This window comes from Bos taurus, chromosome 10, assembly GCF_002263795.3.
Source record: "Bos taurus isolate L1 Dominette 01449 registration number 42190680 breed Hereford chromosome 10, ARS-UCD2.0, whole genome shotgun sequence".
NCBI lineage: Eukaryota > Metazoa > Chordata > Mammalia > Artiodactyla > Bovidae > Bos > Bos taurus.
This window is the reverse complement of record NC_037337.1, coordinates 7405894-7430973: the sequence shown is the minus strand read 5'-3', so window position 1 is coordinate 7430973 and position 25080 is coordinate 7405894. Positions and strand designations below refer to the sequence as shown.

General features: G+C 42.0%; 1 protein-coding gene across 2 annotated transcripts in view; it reads right to left on the bottom strand.

The window, feature by feature from the left end:
- SV2C (synaptic vesicle glycoprotein 2C) overlaps positions 1–25080 on the bottom strand; it is a 220643-nt gene that overhangs the window by 151420 nt on the left and 44143 nt on the right. Inside the window, exon 2 of one of the 2 annotated variants that reach the window (XM_005211209.5) lies at positions 19083–19761. In XM_005211209.5, coding sequence (XP_005211266.1) covers positions 19083–19662 — 580 coding nt within the window. In that variant the 5' untranslated portion in view covers positions 19663–19761. Of the gene's footprint in view, positions 1–19082; positions 19762–25080 lie in introns of those variants that run through there. The other variant, NM_001192019.1, reaches the window with a different exon arrangement.

Here is a 25080-nt window from a genome sequence, read left to right as displayed (position 1 = left end):
GGTCAAGAAGCAACAATTAGAACCGGACATGGAACAGTGGACTGATTCTGAATTGGGAAAGGAGTACATCAAGGCTGTATATTGTCACCTTGCTTATTTAACTTAAATGCAGGGCACAACATGTGAAATGCTGGGCTGGATGAAGCACAAGCTGGAATCAAGATTGCCGGGACAAATATCAATAACCTCAGATATGCAGATGACACCACCCTTATGGCAGAAAGCGAAGAAGAACGGAAGAGTCTCTGGATGAAAGTGAAAGAGCAGAGTGAAAACGTTGGCTTAAAGCTCAACATTCAGAAAACTAAGATCATGGCATCTGGTCCTATCACTTCATGGCAAATAGATGGGGAAACAATGGAAACAGTGACAAACTATTTTGGGGGGCTCCAAAATCACTGTGGATAGTGACTGCAGCCATGAAATTAAAAGATGCTTGCTTCTTGGAAAAAAAGCTATAACAAATTTAGCAGCATGTTAAAAAGCTGAGACGTTACTTTGTCGACAAATGGCCATATAGTCAGAGCTATGGTTTTTCCAGTAGTCATGTATGGATGTGAGAGCTGGACTATAAAGAAAGCTGAGCACCGAAAAATTAATGCTTTCAAATTGCGGTGCTGGAGAAGACTCTTGAGAGTTCCTTGGACTGCAAGGAGATCCAACCAGTCCATCCTAAAGGAAATCAATCCTGAATATTCATTGGAAGGACTTTTTTTTTCAATATTCATTGAAGCTGAAAGTCCAATACTTTGGCCATCTCATGCGAAGAACCGATTCATTGGAAAAGACCCTGATGCTGGGAAAGATTGAAGGCAGGATGAGAAGGGGATGACAGAGGATGAGATGGTTGGATGGCATCACCAACTCAATGGACATGAGTTTGAATAAGCTCCAGGAGATGGTGAAAGACAGGGAAGACTGGCGTGCTGCAGTCCATGGGGTTGCAGAGTCAGTCACGACTGAGCAACTGAATTGATACATATTCACATTTCATTTTTTAGATTCCACATATAGGTGATATTATACAGAATCTGTCATTCATTGTCTGCCTTATTTCAACAAGCATAGTATTCTCTAGGCTTGTCCACATTGCTGCAAATCGCAATATTTCATTCTTTTTTCTGGCTGAGTAATATTCCACTGTCTATATACATCACATCTTCTTTATCCATTGGTTTGTTGATGAACACTTGGGTTGCTTCCATTTCTTGGCTTTATAAATAATGCTGCTATGAACACTGGGATGCATGTACCTTTATGAATTAGTCTTTTCTTTTTTTAATATATGTATATCCTGAAGTTGAATTCCTGGATCATATGGTAGCTCTGGTTTTTAGTTTTTTGAGGAACCTGCATATTCTTTTTCCACAGTGGCTACACCAATTTACATTCCCACCAACACTATATAAGGGTCTCTTCTCCACATCCTTGCCAACATTTGTTATTTATAGACATTTTGATAATAACCATTCTGACAGGTGTGAAGTGATATTTCATTGTTGTTTTGATTTGCATTTATCTAGCATTTAGTGATGTTGAGCATATTTTCATGTGTCTGATATTCATCCATACATCTTGGAAAAATGTCTATTCAGGTCTTCTGCCCATCTTTTGATTGGGTTATTTGTTTTGTGGATAGTGAGTTGTATAAGGTGTTCATATATTTTGGATATTAATCCCTTACCAGTCATAGCATTTGTAACTATTTTCTTCTATTTCATAGGTTTGTCTTTTTTTTTATGACACTTTCCTTTGCTGCAGAAGCTTTTGACTTTAGTTACATCTAATTTATTTTTGCTTTTATTTCTTTTGCCTTAGGAAACAGATCTAGAAAAATACTACTACAATTTATGTCAAAGAGGGTTTTACTTATGTTCTCTCCTAGGAGTTCTAAGGTTTCAGGTCTTACATTTAGATTTTAATCCATTTTGAGTTTGTTTTTGTGTGTGGTAGGAGGAAATCTTCAAATAGCATTTATTTTACATGTAGCTGTCCAGCTCACCACCACTTGAAGAGACTGTCTTTTCTACACTATGCATTTCTGCCTACCTTGTTATAGATTGACCACAGGTGCATGGTTTATTTCTGGCCTCTCTATTCTGTCCTATTTACCTATATGTCTGTTTTTATGCCAATATCATGCCATTTTGATTACTGTAGCTTTGTAGACTAGTCTGATAAGAAGTCAGCTGTCAAATGGATCTTTTTCTTATAATTGAGCCTGACAATCTCTGCCTTTTGATTGTATTGTCTAATTCATAAATATTTAATGTCATAAATATAGCTAACTTTACCACTTTTTACTTTTTGTTTTCTATGACTCATGTCTTTTCTCCTGTATATTCCACCTTTATTATTTTCTTTGAATTATGTTAATATATTCTAATATAACACTTAAACTTCTTTAATGATTTCTCACTACATTTAAAAAAATTATTCCCTTAGTGATTGCTCCCTTATAAGTGGTGAGTCATTTTTCTTTTGTTGCTTTCAATATTTTTTCCTTTTCAAATATTTGTAAATTACATATCTGATAAAGGGTTAATATCCAAATTATATAAGGAATTCCTACAACTCAATAGCAAAAAAAAAAAAAAGAAAAAAACCCAGAAATGATTAAAAACAGGTAAAAAAAGTGAGTAGATATTTCTCCATAAAGATATACAAACTCCCAAGAGGTACATTAAAAAATGCTTATCATCACTGTCATCAGGACAAGGCAAACCAAAACCATAATGAGATATCTCACATCTATGAGGATGGCTATCATCAAAAATCAAAAGACAGATGCTGGTAACAATGTGAAGAAAGGAAACCCTGCAACCTACTGGAAAAACATAATGGAATGTTGCCCAAAATTTAAAAATAGAACTATCATACGACCCAGCAATCCTATTTCTGGGTGGTGGTGGTTTAGTTGCTAAGTCGTATCTGACTCTTTACAACCCTATGGACTGTGTAGACCACCAAGCTCCTCTGTCCATGGGATTCTCCAGGCAAGAATACTGGAGTGGGTTGCCATTTCCTTCTCCATATATCTGGGTATATACCCCCAAAGAACAAAAATCAGTATCCCTAAGAGATATCTATACTCCCATGTTCATTGCATTATTACTTACAATAAAACAGGATACAAATTAAATATCCACTGACAGGTGAATGGATTTTTTAAAATGTGGTACACACATACAACGGACTATTATTCAGCCTTAAAAAGGAAGACAAGCTTGCTATTTGCAATGACACAGATAAACTTATAAGACATTATGCTAAATGAAAGAAGTCAGACACAGAAGATCAAATACTACATGATCCCACTTATATCAGGAATAAACTACTCAAACTCAGCAGCTGCTGCTGCTGCTAAGTCACTTCAGTCGTGTCCGACTCTGTGCAACCCCATAGATGGCAGCCCACCAGGCTCTCCCATCCCTGGGATTCTCCAGGCAAGAACACTGGAGTGGGTTGCCATTTCCTTCTCCAATGCATGAAAGTGAAAAGTGAAAGTGAAGTTGCTCAGTCGTGTTCGACTCTTCGTGACCCCGTGGACTGCAGCCTACCAGGCTCCTCCGTCCATGGGATTTTTCATGCAAGAATCCTGGAGTGGGGTGCCATTGCCTTCTCCATCAAAGTCAGCAGAGAGTAGATAAGTGGTTACAAGCAGCTGGGGCAAAGGGAACTGGGGAGGTGTTAATGACAGTACATAAATTCACTTATGCAAGATGAATAAGTCCTAGGGATCTACTGTTCAGCATGGTGCATATAGGAAATTTTATTGTATTGCATACTCTAAAATGTGCTAAATTTGTCAGAGATGGGGAGGTGAATTTACTAGTACTGTCCTCCAGCGCCAGGTGCTTTTCACACACACTCTCTAATTCTCACCACAACTCTTTAAGGTGACATTTTGTACTAGCAACTGGCTGTAAGCTATTGCACTTGGCTGGTACAAGGACAGAAGAAACATTTCTGGGCACCTAAGGTCAGCTTTAAGAAGTCCATGACTACTAGAAAGTCACTAAAACAGCTTGGACGCTTTCACCCCACTTATTCTTATCTGCCTACTGACACCCCCAAATCAGGAACAGAGGATGAGAAGTTATGGAAAAGTGATAATCACAGTGAAGAAGAAAAAGAAATTTGTAAGACAAAGATATCATTTACTTTCTCTTTCCAGTAAACTAAGCTCAGAGAGTTTAAGAAATACCCCAAAGTCACACAACTCCAGATGTAAGATTCAAATGCATCTCTACATCAAAGCCTTTGTTCATCCTGAGCCTCTTTCCTTCACATCCTAACTGTTGCTGTTGTTCAGTCACTCAGTTGTGTATGACTCTTTGCAACCCCAGGAACCGCAGCACGTGACTTCCCCGTCTTTCACCATCTCCCAGAACTTGCTCAAACTCATGTCCAATGAGTCAGTGATGCCACCAACCATCTCATCCTCTGTCACTTCCTTCTCTTCCTGCCCTCAGTCTTTCCCAGCATCAGGGTCTTTTCCAGTGAGTCAGTTCTTTGCATCAGGTGGCCAAAGTATTGGGGCTTCAGCATCAGCCCCAATATTCAGAACTGATTTCCTTTAGGATGGACTGGTTGGATCTCCTTGCAGTCCAAGGGACTCTCAAGAATCTTCTCCAACACCACAGTTCAAAAGCATCAATTCTTCGGTGCTCACCCCTCCCTATGGTCCAACTCTCACATCCATATGTGACTACTAGAAAACCATAGCTTTGACCATATGGATGTTTGTTGTTAAAGTAATGTCTCTGCTTTTTAATATGCTGTCTAGGTTTGTCATAGTTTTTCTTCCAAGGAGAAAGCATCTTTTAATTTCATGACTGCAGTCACCACCTAATGGAACCATCTAATGCACCATCTAATGCATTCACATCCTAATGGAAACACATAAGGCATCTTAATACATGGTCTGGAAATCATCAGCAAAATCTAGGGTTGCTTCTATTAAATCTTTCTAGTCCTGCATTCAGAGCACTGTTCCTTCTGTTTAATCTTCCTGCTGGAGCATCTGTAACCAATTAGGTGCCCTTATCTGACACATGTCTGTCTCCTTCTCTGGCCTAGAAGTGCCCCCAAAGCAAGGACCACATCCTTGTGACTCCAGCACCTGGTCTGGAACCCAGCACAGAGAAGGCACTAAGAGTTTGCTAGATGACTGAGCAAAGAAAGGTAATTCATGTTGTGAACAGAGGTAAACAAAGTCCCGAGAGCTACGCCTTGGGAAAGCCTTCTTCAGCAGACAGAGAGTAGAATGCAGGTTTCCCAGGTGGCGCCAGCGGTAAAGAATCCACCTGCAAATGCAGGAGACTTAAGAGATGCTGGTTTCATCCCTGGAGGAGATCAATACCCACTCCAGTATTCTTGCCTGGAGAATTCCCATGGACAGAGGAGCCTGGTGGGCTATAGTCCATGGGGTCACAAAGAGTCGGACACGACTGAAGCAACTTAGCATGCACAAGTAGAATGCAGGAGGCATTTTAGAGGGGCTGAGAGATGTTCAGGAGGATGCTGAGCTGCTGAGGTGACAGGAAGATAGTTTCAGTAAGAATGGGATGGTTCACATTGTATCGAGTTTAGCTTCCCAACCAGTTCCCTCCAACTCATGTCAATCCATGTGATGAAAGGATGCTTAGGGAAAGAGGCCATGCAGAGGAATTCCTCTCAGGCCCAAAGATGGGGGAAGTGCTGGGGGTCTCTACCAAACAAGAACAGCTCAGGATGCCCAGGGCGGGGGGCAGAGGAAGTACTTTCCTTACCCTGGGAAGAACCTGGCAATCCCATGGCCTTTCTTGGGCTTTCCCAAGGGCTTTGCAGTGATCCAGCCAGCATGTGCCTCCATGTCACAGCTATATAACTGATTTCTCTCTACCGGAGTGGGGCGGCATCTCTAGGAGAACAATGCATGCTTCGTGATCCTGAAAACATATGATCTGTGATCACACACAGTGTAAGATGTGAAGCAGGAATCTGCAGGGGCCACCATCACAGAACTGTTAACCACATCTCTGCCAAGGTCCTTATATTATAAATGTAGTATGTCCGGGGCAGAGCGGGGCAGCAAACAAGAGGTTTCTTTACTCATCCAGCAATCCACAGGACAAATGTGTGGTGTGTAGTCTTAGAGGATCCTTTGACTGAGACAGTTCACCCCTAGGGATGGTCAATTGGAAGCTGCCTCTCCCCCTCTGCCCAGCTGCTCTGAGCAATCCTCTACCATTTCATCACTGCTTTTTGACTGTTTAAATGGGAACAGTAAAAGTACATTTTACTGTTAAATCTAGAGGTACCAGTAAGTGACAGAGTTTTCAACCTGGAAATATAAATAAAATGAGATAGCAGCAAGCTAACCCAGTATGCTCCTGGTTGGCCAATTTATCTCCTATAGACACTCCAGATATGATTATTGGCATGAGCTGATGCAGAAGTACTGGATAATGGCTACAAATTCATAATTATTTCTTTGCAGAAGATGAGTAATGTTTTTTTCAGCTGCTCTAGTCTATAATATAATTATGTTATTAGCAGTATTATACAAAACAAATAGACCACAGTACCTTATGAACAATTTTTAAACACCGATTTGTTTCCTTCTCTTTAAAAACATACATTAAAACTCCATTTAGCAATTAATCTGACATCTGTCCTTTCCACTCTCTAGAATATTTTTCTCTCTGCCACAGCCAACGTCCTTAGTCAGTTATGACCACCTACTCCATCCTGAAACACCCCCTGGCCTCCAGGTAAGAGACTTTTCCTATCTTTCAAACCATTTGTTTAATGCCTTTTCTCCTCTCCCCTCCTAAGCATTCATGAAAAGTCTGCATTAGCCCCTCTCTTCCTCATGCCTGCCCCTCCAACACACACTCCTTTCCTGTATGCTCTGCATCTCTGTTCAAAGATGTCTTCATTGCCCAACTCTAGGGCCAGTTTCTGCATCAAGCCCCAGAACCTACTTCCAAATGCCTTCTTTTACGATTTCTCCTGAGCAGCCTAGTTGGCATTTCAAAGTTGACAAAAGGTCACTGGGTACCGCTCACCTGCCAGACTCTGTGCCATGGGTAGTCTGTGAACGAGACACTCAGCTCTTGTACTTATAGTACAAATAACTAAATTCATCTTCTTTGGCTCAGACAGTAAAGCGTCTGTCTACAATGCAGGAGACCTGGGTTTGATCCCTGGGTCGGGAAGTTCCCTGGAGAAGGAAAAGGCAACCCACTCCAGTACTCTTGCCTGGAAAATCCCATGGACGGAGGAGCCTGGTGTCCATGGGGTCACAAAGAGTCGGACACGACTGAGTGACTTCACTTTCACTTTTCACTTTTCCTACACATGGGCTCCCCCCAACCTCCCCAACAACTCTGGAGCTCCAATTTGTTTAAAGCACCGCTTCAAACATAGCACCTGGGCATGAAGCCTCAGTACCTATGATATATTCCTTTTTCCTGCTCCCACAGCTAGTGGGTTGTAAAGGGTCAGAAATCCTCTTGAAAAGGCCCTCTCCCCTCTAGTCTCTCTGCCATCACCCACAGTCAGGGTCTTGACATGTATTGACTGCACAGTTCAAATGCATCTCAGCCCCCCCTCAACTCGCTCCTCAGTCCAAACACCCAGTCTCCTAAAGCAGAGTTTGCACCTGGTCACTCCTCTGCTAACATGCCCCTGGTTCCCCCAGTTCCCCCCACACCAAATAAACTCCTGGAAACTTCTCCATGAACAGATATGTCCCTAGCTACCTTTGCAATCTCTCCTCTCTGTGTATGTTCCACTTCAACAAAACTGAACATTTAATTTCCAATACTCAGTATAAGGTCTCCATGCCATGGTGCCTTTGCTCAGCCTGTGCTCCCTCCCAGAGATAGTCTTTTTCCGCTTACATCTCTGTGAGCCCAAATTCTAGCCACCATTCCAAGCCTGGCTCCGATACCACAGTCTCCTTAAGACTTTTCCCTATCCATGCCTCCCTCAAACAGGATTCATCTCTCAGTCCTCTGCTTCCTGTATCACTTCGACGTCTTGTGTCTTATGCTCTGGGTTTTGTCTGGTTGATCTTCATATCTGCCATGATAGAGGGCACAGTGCAACATCTTGGGAGAATCTAATATATGATGGATAAGCCTCTGTGAGTGTTCTTTCTGGGTGAGAACTGCTAAATTTTGAAAGGCAGCCACAAAGACATCTCTAATCTATTAATTAGAAAAACAAAGAGATAATGAAGTAGACAGACAGATGGCTCTGAGAAGCCAACCGCCTCACATATACAATCTGCCTCCACTCCGGCATCTATGTTTATGGATGAACTGACTCCCACAGCAGGATTTCTTTTCATCCCTGTTAGCAGTCTGGCTAACTCTTTCAGCTTTCAATCAGTTCTTCTGACACAGTAGCATTTTTTAATATTTTTGACTTAACTAGATTCTGCTGAGAGAACTAAGCTACTCTCAGAAAAACTATTAAATTTTCTATACATAAGAGGGGGAAAAATCTGTAGTCACATTATAAATTTATCACCATGACTCTGGCACTGAGAAACTATTTCTACAAAGCAGAGTCACGCTGCGCCCTGCACATCCAGGGTCCGTTCTGGGATGCAGAGCTGTAAACATGGTTAGGGACTGTCATGCCCCACACCACGTAGGAGAAAGACGAGCCTAAAGAAGCCAAATGCCCATCTTGGTGGGGGAAAAAACAACTGTGCATCCTTCAGCTATCAATAAGACATTTCCTTTTGGGGGGAGGAAAAAAAAAACCTTTCTTTCAAAAATGGCACATAAAGCTTCCTTGTCCATGGATGTTATTGTTTACTCATGAATAAAGAAATCAGTCCCATTTCCATTTATCCCTTCCATGGTTTGAAATCTTGATATCATGTACAACCTTTGCTATCACAGCTGTTGGGAATGCTGCTGCTTCTTGTTTAGGGGTGTCTAGGACACAGCTACTCAATGTGGAGTTTGGAACTAACACCGATGCCAAAATCACCTGGGAGCTTGTAAAAGTATCTCAGACCCCACTCCACACCTGCTCAAGCAAAACCTGCTCCTCTGTTGACTTGTCTGCATTTTTATGTCTGAGAAGCAATGGTCAAGATCATGGTGCTTCTTCACATGGACTAAGAATAACTTGAGGCACTTAAAAAACATATACAGTTCCCAAGGGTCATCCCCTAGCACTGACTCCGAATGTCTGGGATCAGATATAATTTTGGTTAAATGAGATAATGAAATTATATGACATACATGATGCCTGACAAACAGAAGGCAAAGAGCAAACTCTAAGCCCTCCTGTTATCACTACTACCAGTAAGGTTGTCAGATTCAGCAGATAAAACCACATGGTGATCCAGGTAAATTCGTATTTTAGGTGAACAGATAACTGATAAATATAAGTATATACCAAATACACTACCCTTATGGCAGAAAGTGAAGAAGAACTAAAGAGCCTCTTGATGAAAGTAAAGGAGAAGAATGAAAAAGTTGGCTTAAAGTTCAACATTCAGAAAACGAAGATCATGGCATCTGGCCCCATCACTTCATGGCAATTAGATGGAGAAACAGTGGAAACAGTGGCAGACTTTATTTTTTTGGGTCCAAAATCACTGCAGATGGTGACTACAGCCATGAAATTAAAAGACGCTTACTCCTTGGAAGAAAATCTATGACCAACCTAGACAGCATATTAAAAAGCAGAGACATTACTTTGCCAACAGAGGTCTGTCTAGTCAAGGCTATGGTTTTTCCAGTGGTCATGTATGGATGTGAGAGTTGGACTATAAAGAAAGCTGAGGGCCGAAGAATTGATGCTTTTGAACTGTGGTGTTGGAGAAGACTCTTGAGAGTCCCTTGGACTGCAAGGAGATCCAACCAGTCCATCCTAAAGGAGATCAGTCCTGGGTGTTCATTGGAAGGACTGATGTTGAAGCTGAAACTCCAATACTTTGGCCACCTGATGTGGCGAGCTGACTCATTGGAAAAGACCCTGATGCTGGGAAAGATTGATGGCAGGAGGAGAAGGGGACAACAGAGGATGAGATGGTTGGATGGCATCACTGACTCAAGGAACATGAGTCTGAGTAAACTCCAGGAGTTGGTGATGGACAGGGAGGCCTGGTGTGCTGCGGTTCATGGGGTCGCAAAGAGTTGGACACGACTGAGCAACTGAACTTAACTGATACAAAATACTGCGTGAGACATATTTATACTAAAATATTATTCCTTTGTTATTTATCGCAAATTTAAATTTAACTGGCCATGTTGTATTTTCTCCAGTAATCCTAACTATCCCTGACTTTGTAATACCTGGGGCAGAGAAGTTAGGTAGATAGGTGGAAAAATAGATTAGGCTCAGATTGTCGAGAGCTTGAATGCCATTCTAAGGAGTTTGAATCAACCTGTACTCAACATTTTTGAGTAGGGACATGACATAACCCAAGTACTCCATCCTTTACTCCCAGGAATGAGGAAGACAAAGTCAAGTGGGCTGCTGGGGCAAGAATCCCCAGCTCAAAGATTCTTTAGGAAGGGAGACCAGAAGGTCATAGTCATGGCCAGTGACGAAGTCATAAAAAACAAAGAAGTTAAAATTTCAAAATCTTAAATTTCATTCTAAACTCTTAAATTACTTACACCCCACTTGACCCATAACAATAATTTAAACTAGCTACTTGACTTTTCTTTTTGAAGGAATAGCTGGTACACAGCTGAGCCCTAGCTTTTACAGAGAGATTTTTGTAATCAGAGAAAAAAAAAATCTAGTAACACATCAAAAGCCAAACTTCCAATATCTTTCCAATGCCTACTCTGCCAGAACCCAGAACTTTGCATCTGGATATCCCAAATACTTAGTACAAAGCTTCAGTTATAAAATCAATCAGTGTTCCTACTCACAGTCCATTTGCTCTTATTTAACACACAATTATTTTTTTAATTTGAAGTATAGTTAATTAAATGGCAACCCACTCCAGTTGCCATTGTTCTTGCCTGGAGAATCCCAGGGACGGGGGAGCCTGGTGGGCTACCGTCTATGGGGTCACACAGAGTCGGACACGATTGAAGCGACTTAGCAATAGTTAATTTACAACAATGTGTTCATTTCAACTATAATAACAAAGTGACTTCAGTTGTGTAGTAAAGTGATTTAGAATCTTTTCCAGATACTTTTTTGTGACCATGTTGTGTGACTCGTGGGATCTTAGTTCCCCTTTGTTGTTGTTCAGTTGCTCGGACATGTCTGACTCTTCACAACCCCATGGACTGCAGCACACCAGGCTTCCCTGTCCTTCCCCATCTCCCAGAGCTTGCTCAAACTCACGTCCATAGAGTCGGTGATGCCATCCAACCATCTCATCCTCTGTCATCCCCTTCTCCTCCTGCCTTCAATCTTTCCACCAACAGGGTCTTTTCCAATGAATCAGTTCTTCGAATCAGGTGGCCAGAGTATTGGAGCTTCAGTATCAGTCGTTCCAATGACTATTCAGGACTGATTTCTTTTAGGATGGACTGGTTTGAACTCCTTGAAGTCCCAGGGATTCTCAAGAGTCTTCTCCAACACCACAGTTCAGAAGCATCGATTCTTCAGTGCTTAGCTTTCTTTATAGTCCAACTCTCACACCATACATGACTACTGGAAAAACCGTAGTTCTGACTATATGGACCCTTGTTGGCAAAGTAATGTCTCTGCTTTTTAATACACTATCTAGATTTGTCAGAGCTTTTCAAAGTAGTGATCAAACCAGGACCTTCTGCAAAGAAAGTGCAGTCTTAACCACCAGACTACGAGGGAAGTCCTGTGGATTCTTTTTCATTATAATTATTACAAGATTCTGAATACAGTTCCTCATGCTATACAGTCAGTCCTTGTTGTTTAGCTATTTTATATAGAATAGTGATATCTGTTGATCCAAAACTCTAATTTATCTCTCTCTGCTCCTCTCACTATCCCCTTTGATAACACTGCTACTGCTGCTAAGTCACTTCAGTCGTGTCCGACTCTGTGTGACCCCATAGACGGCAGCCCACCAGGCTCCCCCGTCCCTGAGATTCTCCAGGCAAGAACACTGGAGTGGGTTGCCATTTCCTTCTCCAGTGCATGAAAGTGAAAAGTGAAAGTGAAGTCACTCAGTCGTGCCCAACTCTTAGCAACCCCATGGACTGCAGCCCACCAGGCTCCTCCGTCCATGGGATTTTCCAGGCAAGAGTACTGGAGTGGGGTGCCGTTGCCTTCAAACAAATAACACTAGTTTGTTTTTAATGTCTGTAACTGTTTTGTAAATAAGTTCATGTGTATAATATTTTTAAAGATTCCACATATAAGTGATATCATATGATATTTGTCTTTCTCTGACTTACTTCAGTATTTCTTTTCATTACTTCTCCTCTCACGATCTTAAAGGCCAATAAGAAATCTCAAAGTGTAAGGTAAGACTGTCAATTTGCAAATATGTAGGTTGGGAATACTTACATTAGTGATTTATCAGACTAATTCTTCAAGATGAATGTAATTGTTTCCTATATTCTGAAGCTTTATGCAGGAAACTTAGGTCCTGTAGAAGTTCTTGTTATGGAAGAATATTCGAGACATTAGATTTCCCATGAACACATGGTGTTTAGAATTGGAACCTACAAGTCTGTATTACATGTATTTGGCTTGATCCAGATATTAGATGATCAATAGTCTGACTGCCTTATTTAAACCAAAATGCACAGTTAACAAATTCCCTAATCCGATAACACTTTCCCGAGTTCTTCAGGGCCTTCCTGGTGAGTCCCAGACTGCATTAAGATATTAAAGCCAGAGGAGCAGAATCCCCACCCAGGAGTAATCTAGGACATAGGAATACAGGTGTTCAGCTGCAATAATCAGCCTTCAGGTTCAAAGCTATATTGTGAGCAATCACCCAGGGACCTTCCAGACAACAGAGGGCATTTACTATCACACTTTCACAGCCCAGAATGTACTTACTGGTGAATTTCATGAATGAAACACAGAGTTTCCCTTCTCTCCTGTCCTGTGGGCTCTGGATGGAGGAACCTTTTCAGGCTACTTGGTCCAACTCCATTTGGATGCCAGAAACCTCTCTTCCCAGAAGGATGTGAAAGACCAGAGAGAATAAGACCCAGGAATATAATGGCAATGAATTATTGAGTCTTCTTTTCCAATTTGGCAATAATGAATCCAAATAAGATTTTGCTAGTGTTCGTGGACAGGATATTCTCTAGGAATCAATAAGTATTTAATTCCAATTAGAATCACTATGACAGCGAGAGGCTAAACAGAGCCAGAGGGCACACCCACAGCAGAGATCAAACTTCCCTCTAAGACACAGAGGACAATGGCATTGAGCAGGCTGCAGAGCTGCTGATCCTGAAGCCTGCAGCACACACTTTTAGGGTACAAAGCTAAGGATCTTAAATTTAGAGTGCTGCTAAGCTGCTAAGTCACTTAGCAGTCGTGTCCGACTCTGTGCGACCCCATAGACAGCAGCCCACCAGGCTCCCCTGTCCCTGGGATTCTCCAGGCAAGAACACTGGAGTGGGTTGCCATTTCCTTCTCCAGTGCATGAAAGTGAAAAGTGAAAGTGAAGTTGCTCAGTCGTGTCCGACTCTGTGCGACCCCATGGACTTCCGCCTACCAAGCTCCTCCGTCCATGGGATTTTCCAGGCAAGAGTACTGGAGTGGGTTGCCATTGCCTTCTCCATAAATTTAGAGCGCACCAGATGCCAAATGATAAAGCTCTTGGAATAAAGTTCAAAGAGGAAAAACTCTGCATCACTCTTTGTTATCAGCTGGGATATCCTGGTCCACCTGGCAGCACTGGGCAAGAGCGATACACGCCCTGAAAAGATGCTCAGCACACAGGAACACAGTCGCTACACTCTGTCTGTAGTCCAGGGGCAAATAACAGTCAATGGGACTGAAAAAAGGGACTCTCAGAAACTTGAAGCTGTTCTTTTCTTTCCCCCAAAATACAAACATCCAGACATAAAGCAGCTTTAGAAATCTCAGCAGAATTTTTCTTCTTTTGTTAATAACGAAAGGAATAAGGGAACAAATGGAGGGATGGAGAAAGAAATTAGGTATGCGTTCAGGTCATATTCATCCAGCCCAGGCTTTAAGGAAACTATTCTTGCTATAAGTGGTTAAAAAAAAAATGAGCGAGAGAGAGAATTCTGTATGTTCCAAGGAATTCTACACCATCCAAATAAAAACTATAGATAGAGAGGTTAAAGAGATGCTTAAGGCTTCCCCAGTGGTTCAGTGGTAAAGAATTCGCCTGCCAATGCAGGAGATCAAGGTTTAATCCCTGGGTTGGGGAGATTTTTTGGAGAAGGAAATGGAGCCCACTCTAGTATCCTTGCCTGGAAAATCCCACAGACAGAGGAACCTGGTGGGCCACAGTCCATGGAGTCGCAAAGACAATTTAACAACTAACAACAACAATCCGGCTTTGGCCTGCCTACACTATCAAAACTCTTGCTCTGAAAATCACCAAGGCATGTGGAAATTAGGTGTTACAGTTGATAAAAGACAGAAGAAACCTATAGAGGATGTTCAGTTATCACTCAGTTCAAGCTGAGTTCTCAAGTATGTCTTGGTTTAGAATATATTGTCTTCTATCTGTTTTGTACTCGTCAACACTTGGCCACGATAATGTTTTAGTACCTAAAAATTACTCCACTCTACCACCCCCAACCAGAAAGCAGGTGGCCCAACAACGATGAGGCTCCCTGCTTCTCCAGCAGGAGACAGAACAGTCCAGAGGAAGAGCAGGAGGAAGGGGAGCCAGCGAGGCACTAGCTGGGCTGTGACAGGCGAGAGCGGGAAGGTGGCTGAGCCTGGTCGTGCTGTGAGTCTGAAACCGGCACACATCCCTCCCTGTCTGGAGGCTTTCTTAGAACCCAAACTGGTCCTCAGCAGCTCTTGGACCAGAGGTAAGATGTGGTCGGAGAGGGTTCCCTGCGAATCCACTGTGAGATGCAGCCCTGTGAGGGGAGAACGCTGGAGGCCCGGCCCCTGTGCAGGGGGCTGGGAAGCTGGAGGGCATGCTGTCACTTCACTCCATACATGGGCTCGTCCCTTCAAATGAACGTCCTAGCCTGGCACAAACTGGAAGAACCATTAGTGGCGGCCAAGATCTTCAAGGGCCAGACCCGAGGGGCCCGTTTCAACCTTTACAAGACTCTTCCGCACCTACGAAGGAAGCACATCCCTTCCTTCTTCTAGCAACTCCCAGAGCTGCCCTCTCTCTCGGCTGCTCCTTCTCAGTCTGCTCCGTGACTTCTTCCTCGCCACCAGTCCCACAAATAGTCTTCGGCAGGAAACTGCCCTCTCCCTGGTTACGGTCTTGGGCAGCTTCACCTTAAATGAGATGGTTCTCAAAACACTCAGCGCTTCAGTTCACGTGGTGGCAGGAGCCCATCAGGTGCTCCTCTTTGGATGCCTCCCCCCAAATCTCAAAGTGATCGGTCTAAAACTAAACCGGGCTTCCCTGGTGGTCCAGTGGTTGCGAATCTGCCTGCCAGTGCAGGGGACGTAGGTTCGATCCCTGGTCTGGGAGGAGCCCACAGGCTGTGGAGCCTGTGCCCTCGGGCCAAGGGGCTGCACCTCCTGAAGCCTGAGTGCCTGAACCCAGAGCTTGGCGACAGAAGCCACGCCAGTGAGAAGCATGTGCACTGCCCCTAGAGAAAGCCCACAGCAATGAACACCCAGCAAAACCAAATTTAATAAATAGATCTTTAAAATAAAATAGAAAAACAAACCCTTCTCCTTTCTCCTTCATGCTCAGACCTATCATCTGCCTTACCTAACTTGATGAACTGCCTGCCTTCCACTAACTGTCCTGTTCCTTCTGTTCCAAACTACCAGTGACCCAACCCTTGCTGACTCTACCTCTGGGCCAGCTCTCTGGTCCATGCCTTCCTTCCACTGCCTTAGTCAGGTCCGTTCCCCTCACAGGGTCTCCCTGCTTGAAGTCTCTTTAGCTACACTTCTCTTCTGGTTATACACTTCTCTTCTTGGACTACAAGGAGATTAAACCAATCAATCCTAAAGGAGATCAGTCCTGAATATTCATTGGAAGGAGTGATGCTGAAGTTCCAATACTTTGGCCACCTGATGTGAAAAGCAACTCATTAGAAAAGACCCTGATGCTGAGAAAGACTGAAGGCGGGAGAAGAAGGGGACGACAGAGGATGAGATGGTTGGATGGAGTCACCAACTCGACGGACATGAGTTTGAGTAAGCTCTGGGAGATGGTGGCACACAGGGAAGCCTGATGTACTGCAGTCCATGGGGTCCCAAAGAGTTGGACATGACTGAGCAACTGAACAACAACTTCTGGCTGTGGATATTTGTTTCCTTGACTTGGTGGTGCACAGACACTTGTCATCTCTCTATGCTAGACTATGACTTCTTTGGATACACAAACCTTGTTTTGTTTTTGCTATTTCTCCTATGTTCCCGTGTGGTAACATCATGCTTTGCACATAATAAATACTCAATAAGTAGACTTTGGCAATAGAAAATGAATTTTCTTAAAATGATGGTACTTATTCCCCCAAACAGCAGCTCATTAGATTAACCTCTTTTCAGTTAACAACACTATATATGCACACAGACTGTGCCCACAAACACATGCACACAAGGGATGCCCTTAACTGTCTGGAAGTCAATCTTCCAGCAAACACAAAGATGGGCATTGTTTCCTAAATAATTAAAACATAAATTGGCTAATATTTTTCATTCCTAGTTTTCCTTGAGTGAAATGACACAATGCTCAGTGGCAAGTGAGAAACAATTTTGCAAACTTTTCTCCTCCCAAAAGCCACCAAACATGGGTTGTGCATCTTCCTGTCTTGCATTTTGATCCCATTGCTATGACTTAGTGTGGTAATTATATTACAAAGCTATTATTTGCTGAAATGAAAATGGCAAAACAATTTACATGCTTGTCTAAAAAAAGACTGTGTTAGAATGCAATTGTCAGTAAAATTACAATGGCAAATAACTGAAAGGCAAGTCTGGAAGGCGCAGTTGTGAACCCATCACAAAGTTTCTGTGGGGGACTCAGAGCATACACTCCTGGGCACACACTTTTAATTCACAAAAGCAGGCAGTGTTTAGGGAGAGATGAAAATGTCTGTGCTCCAATAGTTCCCCAGCATTATCTACACTTGTGAACGCCCCCGGGGGTGTGTGACACCATCACGGTTTATGGGACAGACTGGTAAGAGCACCGTGTGGGCTACTGCACCTCCTTCAGCACCAGGAAGATAAAAGGGAAGCTCAGCTTCGACTTTTCTGCTTCCGATATAAAAGCGAGGATCATAACATGAAAAGACTGCTAGTCTATATTCAAGCCTGAAAGTATTAAATATTGTGTATTAAAATAGATGTGTTTCTAAAGATCTGTTTTCTTAAAACATTCTGCTGATATATTCTGTTAGCAAAATCTTGATAAATATTTTAATGCCTGGTAGGTAGATTTACTCACCAAAGGAAAAAAATTAAACAAAATTAGAGTGCTATCTATGAAATAGATATGCTGAAATGATGAACTTAATGACTTTATACCTTCCTCCAACCCCTATTCTGCGTTTTGACGAGTGAACACACAGATGAGCCCACCAACAAAACCCGTGCAATCTATGCCCCTGTGCTCCCCGCTTCATCCCCCTCCCAGACTGCATCTATGGGTCTATCTCTTCCAGTTGAGCAATTAAAGAAACAAATGAGCAACTCAGACACAGAAATACAAGTATCACATTATATCACTTACATGTGGAATCTAAAAATGCAATACAAATGAACTTCTTTACAAACCTGAAATGGACTCACAGACACAGAAAACAAACATATGGTTGCCAAAGGGGAAGGGAGAAGGAAGGGATAAGTTAGGAGTTTATATTATATATAATAATACATATTAATATAATTATTATATTATTTATGATATATATTATATAGTATAAATTAGGAGTTACTTACTAAACCACAAAAAGATCTGTATACTTTTGTTTTTCAAGTTTTAGTTTTAAAAAGTCCGTTGGAAACAGAGACACCAAGTATTCTTACTCTCTTTCACAGACTCTGAAACACATAAAGGTTTGCTATGCACACAAACGTGTTCTCTGAGCAGAAGGGCTTGAAAGGTCTCCTGATTTAATGTACCACATGTCTGATGTGGACCTTACGTTTTGGGGATAGTCTGCTGTGGGCATGCTTCTTGGCCTTCTTACTTTTTCTCCAAGAGGGAAGGTTAAATACAGCGTTGTAACAATATGAATGAACCTTCAGTGCAGTAGTAACTTTAAAACAAAAGTAAAATTTGCTCTCTAGATACTTTATAGCAAGGTTATATGGTTTTAATACATATAATTGAAACGTTAATATGATTTGAAATTGATTTTTAAGTCCTATGAGGAAAGGAAGCTTTTTCATTGTAGGCACAAAGGTACAAATTTGGAAAAAGCCAAAGTCATCTAAAGAAAATGCTATAAATAAGGGTAATTGAAAAAACCAACAGACATGCACATAGATTATAGGAAAAAATGAAAATTCACAGGTCCCAAAAGTGTTTAAACCACAATATTACACATAAAATTTGGAATCTGAAATCACATTTATCAGAGTTTTGAAGAATTAATCTCTATATTTAGAAAAATGTCAGGTAAGTGTCACATAATAGCTTTATTAACTTCCAAGGGCATGTCTTTTGAAGTTAATTAAGGAGAACCTAATGCAACATTTATAACAGTGTAAGTTAAAAATATATTGCTCTAACTTACCTTGAAATGCATAAAAATAAAAGTGGGATTGATGGATAGATAGATAGGTGGCTAGGTGATAAAGAAAACACAGTAAATGTTAACTATAGAATCTAAGTTAGAAATAGGTAGAAATATTTGGGTATCACTGCACCATTCTTTTGATTCCTTTGCATGTTTTAAATTGTTCAAATGTTGGGAACAAATGCAGGCCTCCATATGGAAAGTATGTATTCTATTTGTTAACTGTCCTCAACAAATAGAGCAGTTTCAGAGTGTGTCTCTCTGCTGGGATGCACTCACCTAGCCATCCGGATCCCGAATTTGGTATGCACAGGTCTGTCTCAGCGCTTGGCAACACGAAGCCCACGACAAACACCTCCACGCCATCCGCCATCAGGGCCATGCCCAGGACAAAGAAGAGGGCCCACTGAAAGCGGCCATGGCCACACTCTTGGATTATCAGCTCATACTGCTGGGCGAGCTCTTCCTCGTCAGCTTTCCTCTCAGACTCCAGCTCCTGGCGGTCCTTATACTCATCGCCCTTGGGCTGCCCTACTGACACGATGCTGTCTTTCCCTTGGTTCATGCTGGGGATGCCCTGATACTCCCCTTCGTAGATTTCATCATCTTCATCGTGACCCTCAGTAGCTTCACTGGAGCCTTCATCATCATTGGCCTCTCCATTATAGGTTTCCCCTGGCGGATAAATGTCATCGTCCTCTTCCTCGTCTTGGAATCGACTGTAGGACCTCTGGGTGTATTCATCCTGGGCCCGATCCACTGCTTGATTCACCTTCTTTACGGTCTGTTTCTTCACCTCTCTGGCAATGTCCTTGGCGCCCTTCATCAGTGAAGTCCTATCCTTATAAGAGTCTTCCATCTTATCTCAACTGATGGCCAGTGAGAAGGCGGGAATTGTTCACAGACTGGTCAGTGGTTCAGTCCTGACAGCATCATCCACTTTGAGTTCAGAATGGAACTGCAAAAGAAGAAAACCCACAGAAGATATTTATTATTTGTTTCAATGCCTTTTCCACCATCTATTTCTTGGTCTCTTTTCACTGACCCCCACAGATTAACATACAGAATTAGCTTTTCCTTTCTTCTGAGCACACTGTTTGCTGGTTCTCTACTCAAGTGTCATCAGAACTTAGAGTATTTAGGGTTTTGCTGTTATTATTACTGTTTTGTTTTTAAGGAACTCTGTCTCCTGGGTAACCTTGCATATAATGCACAAGCATTCCCCTGAAAATACAATGAAATATCTTGCACCTTCATAAGTACATCCAACATATTCTGAAAGTGCTAGAAAGACTCTGAGAAAAATAATATTGCTTGCAGGTATATACATATTCTGCAAAGGCAAACCCAGAATAATAAAAGAATCCAGTCCGACCTCATTTCCTCACAATGAAAAAAACGAAAACAAAAAGTGCAAGCAAGTGTCCCTACATATAATGCTATCAAGTCATATACAGGCACATCTCATTTTACTGTACTTTGCATTATTGCACTTTGCAGATACTGCATTTTCAACAAATTGAAGGTCTGTGATAATCCTCAGTCAAGCAAATCTATCGGCACCATTTCTGCAACAACATTTGCCCATTTTGTTTCTCTGTTACATTTTGGAAATTTCTGTAATACTTCAAACTTTTAAATTATTATTATATTTGTTATGTGATCTGTGACTGGTGGACTTTGATATTATACCATGACTTACTAAAAGCTCAAGTAATAGCATTTTCAGCAACAAAGTATTTTTAATTAACATTATTTTTTTAGATATAATGCTATATCACAGTTAATCAATTACAGTATAATATAAACATAAATTTACATGCACTGGGAAACCAAAAAATTTGCATGATTTGCTTTATTGCAATATTCACTATACTGTGGTGGTCTGAAACCAAACCCGTAATATCTCTGAGCTATGCCTACAAATATTTATAAAACATGCTTCCCTTCTACCTTTTTTGTATCTCCTTTCAATAATTGATAACAGAGACTCACATGGCACCCAAAACAGACAATGAGTATTTCCCCCAGTATGGCAGTCATATCTGTAGGAAATTAGCAGCGTTTGTCAAATGACTTCACATACACTTTGATAGTCACTGAACTAAAGACATGGATTGTCCAGTATGGATGTGCCATTTCAGGATCCACCCCCAGGCCAGCAGGGACAGGTAAGCCAAATGTGGTATCCCTTCCCAACATGCCCTGTAAGAACCCTAGGCTTTGTCCCCACCATCTTCATCTCTAGACCGTCTCACACACGCGGGTGCACACACTCCCTCCCGCCTTGTCCAACTGCAGTGATCTGCCTCCTTGGACACAGAGTCAGCAGCCTCCCCTGACCCATCACTGGGTTTCTTTTCTCACGGACAGCCCCTCTCTGTCTCAGCTCATTATACTCAGGCTGACTTCTTTCACTTGTCTGCTGAGTTGTCCTCTCTGGTGGCCAATATCAGGCCCACCTTCTACAGAAATGATATGAAAGTGAAAGTCATTCTCCTGCATCATTAATCTGCCAAGGCTTGGACTGCAGCAGCATAGTAAACACTGATTTATATAATGGTCATTTTTACTTTGTTCTTTTGCATCCCGTGTGAAACACTTGGTAAGTGGCTATTACAAACATACATTTAAACTACTCATCCAGACATGACAAATAAACTTAGCAAAACAGAAAAAAGATGCTTATTTATCAATGAATTGGGCATCATTACTACCAGATACCTACAAATGGCTAGTAGGCAAAACAGAAGCATGGCTCTGCTCAGGCCTGTATTTTGGAAGATGAAAAAATGAAATGAACATAAACATATGATTATAAGGCTTTTTTTTCCCCCAAATGTATTCATGAAGGATGTTCCTGTTTGTTCTCCCTTATATTTCTTTTTTTTTCCAGAGAGCTGAGAGGTGAGGGGGAGGGAAAGATGGAAGGATCCATGAGAGAGCAAGATGCAAAGGGAGTGGGAAAAGAGGTTGAGGGTGGAGCATTCCAAAACTGAAGGACCAGGCAGGAAAAGAGAAAAGGAAGAATGATGATAAATGATGCTGGCAATGGACACAGGTTTCCTACTTTTAAAACAAGACACAAAATTAAAACATTTTACACAGTAAGTAAAGCCAACTGGTCTACCATCCATAAATGGATGATTATATCAGACACCTCATGCAAAGAGTTGACTCATTGGAAAAGACCCTGATGCTGGGAGGGATTGGGGACAGGAGGAGAAGGGAACGACAGAGGATGAGATGGCTGGATGGCATCACTGACTCGATGGATGTGAGTCTGAGTGAACTCCGGGAGTTGGTGATGGACAGGGAGGCCTGGCATGCTGCAATTCATGGGGTCGCAAAGAGTCGGACACTGAGTGACTGAACTGAACTGAACTGAACTGATATCAGACACAGCACATCAGCTGTTTCCTGGGCACAACAGCACCAAAAACACAATTAAAGGAAAAGACTGGTGAGTATGAAAGCAGAACCCAAGCCCCTATAACATGCTACCCGTGAACAGCCTGCCTATTAGTAATGGGAAGCTTCTACAATTGCTTCTTCTAATAAACAGTAATTAATGTGACTAAATGAAATCAACTCTGAATATTCATTGGAAGGACTGATGCTGAAGTTGAAGCTCCAATATTCTGGTCACTGTCAGGAGCCATGTTAGGCATTACTGACAAAATGGAGGCACGGCCCCCAGCCCCCTCTCCTCATTCCACAGGCACAGATCCTGGAATGAAGGAGTTAGGCCTTGTAATTCTGACTTGTCTTTTCCTGTCCTCGGCTGAGTTGACTGAAAAGGAATACTAAGGTGCTTATTGTTCTTGAGAGGAGCATGAGAAGGCACAAAGCCTTCTGCAGCTGTGCTCAGAAAATTATTCATAAGGTTAATCATTGACATTTGTTCAAGGACTTTTACACAAGAGTGTTCCAGGATGAGCACATAGGCTGTAGCTTGAGGCCATGGGAGGGATTGATATCTGAAGCCTATTTGTGAGGAGAATGTTTATGGCAAAGGAGTTTACTGAATTTAGGGCTTGCTGCTGCTACTGCTAAGTTGCTTCAGTCGTGTCCAACCCTGTGCGACCCCATAGACGGCAGCCCACTAGGCTCCTCTGTCCCTGGGATTCTCCAGGCAAGAATACTGGAGTGGGTTGCCATTTCCTTCTCCAATGCATGAAAGTGAAAAGTGAAAGTGAAGTCGCTCAGTTGTGCCCCGACTCAGCGACTCCATTGACTGCAGCCTACCAGGCTCCTCCGTCCATGGGATTTTCCAGGCAAGAGTACTGGAGTGGGTTGCCATTGCCTTCTCCGGGGTCTAGTCATAAAAATATTCAAAAGCGAAGTCGCTCAGTCGTGTCCGACTCTTTGTGACCCCATGGACTGTAGCCTACCACGCTCCTCCGTTCATGGGATTTTCCAGGCAAGAGTACTGGAGTGGGTTGCCATTTCCTTCTCCAGAATTTAGGGCTTAGAAATAATTAAAATATTTAGAAGTTAAAGATTTAAGGAATGTTGTAACGTTAGTATATTTTACTATAGCTTATAGAAGTTAAGAATTTTTAGAGACACTGTAGCTAGAAGCCTTTTTAAGAGATAGTGAGCTCAGGATGTTGGGGAAAACAGGATTTAGGAAGATAAGTAGTAAACTGAGGAATGTAGCATGAGTTACAATGTAATCACAAGTTAACTATAGGACACATTAGAGGAGGTAGATAATAGATGATAAGGCTGATTCCCAGAGAATCACTGAAGCAGAAACTCTGTTTTAAGAGCAACAATGATTTATGGAGATAATAAATCTGGGAGAGGGGGAACTGAAAATGTCAAACCTCTGGCCTAATGTTTTTGTAAAAGTATAAAAGAGAATCTTAAACTTGAAATAAATAGGCAGTCCAAAAGAAAACTGAGAGGCTGCCTCATTTCTCTCGCCGACATCATTCATCTTTTCAGGTTGAATCCCTGCTTGCTGGAGTTGGACTCCGGCAGGTCACCAAAGATTGAAGGCAAAAGAAGGGGGTGGCAGAGGATGAGATGCTTAGACAGCATCACTGACTCGATGTACATGAATTTGCGCAAACTTCAAGAGACAGTGAAGGACAGAGGAGACTGGCATGCTCTGGTCCATGGGGTCACAGAGATGGACACGACTGAGCAACTGAGCAATAACAACAATAATGCGTTACTCCAAACTAATACACATTTTAATTAATGATTAATGTCAGAAAGAAAGGAAATATTTCATATTCATAACCACCCACACTATATGCAGAGTTGATTGTAAACAACTAGATACATCTTTCTGTTTCATGTGTCTGAAAATGGTGATTCTCAAAAAATCTTAAAATCATTTTTATTGAGATATAATTTACATTCAATAACATGCTCTATTTTTATGCATATTAAAAGAATATAGTCCAAGAGATCTGATGCTGTACACCATGTACTTTATGTTTATTCTGGCAAGAAATGGTTGTTGAAAGGCTTATTCAGCACGGGTTTGAAACTTCTGTCCTTTATATTAACAATCTACAAAAAAAAAAAAAAGATCAGCATACTGAGCTCCAGATTTCAGTGGCCTGGAGCCAGGCTCTGGAGACAGCAGAAAGATTAGAAGATGGACATGACCTTGTAGAAGCTCTACTTGCTGTGTAAAAACATCCACACTGCTACTTTCTATAGCCTAGCCTTGTGAAGTGTAATGATATTTGAAGGTAACCAGCATTAAAATGCACAACCCCCTATCTGCACTGAGACAGCATTCTGAAAAGAAGATTTTGGGAAAGAGAAGAACACATTTTGAGCTGAAGGAATAGACTCATCATCCCAGCCTGTCCAAATTTTTGACGGCAGACTCTAGTTACTTAAGGATGCCTCTTCCTCTCCAAACTTCTGAACTTATGTGTATATTCCCACTCTTCCAGGGGCAGGTCAAGGCCACCTCTCTCGTGAAGTTTTTTCTTTTATTTTTTGCTTAAACTATCACAGATTCCCAGTTCAGCATGGTCGGTTTCCTCCTGACACGCAATCATGTCTTCCTTTATGGTTTTACCCATGAATGCTGAAGCTCCAATACTTTGGCCACCTGATGAGAAGGGCTGAGTCATTAGAAAAGGCCCTGATGCTGGGAAGGATTGAGGGCAGAAGGAAATAGGGACAACAGAGGATGAGATGGTTGGACGGCAACACTGACTCAAAGAATATGAGTTTGAACAAGTTTCAGGAGATGGCGAAGGACAGGGAAGCCTGGTGTGCTGCAGTCCATGGGGTCACAAAG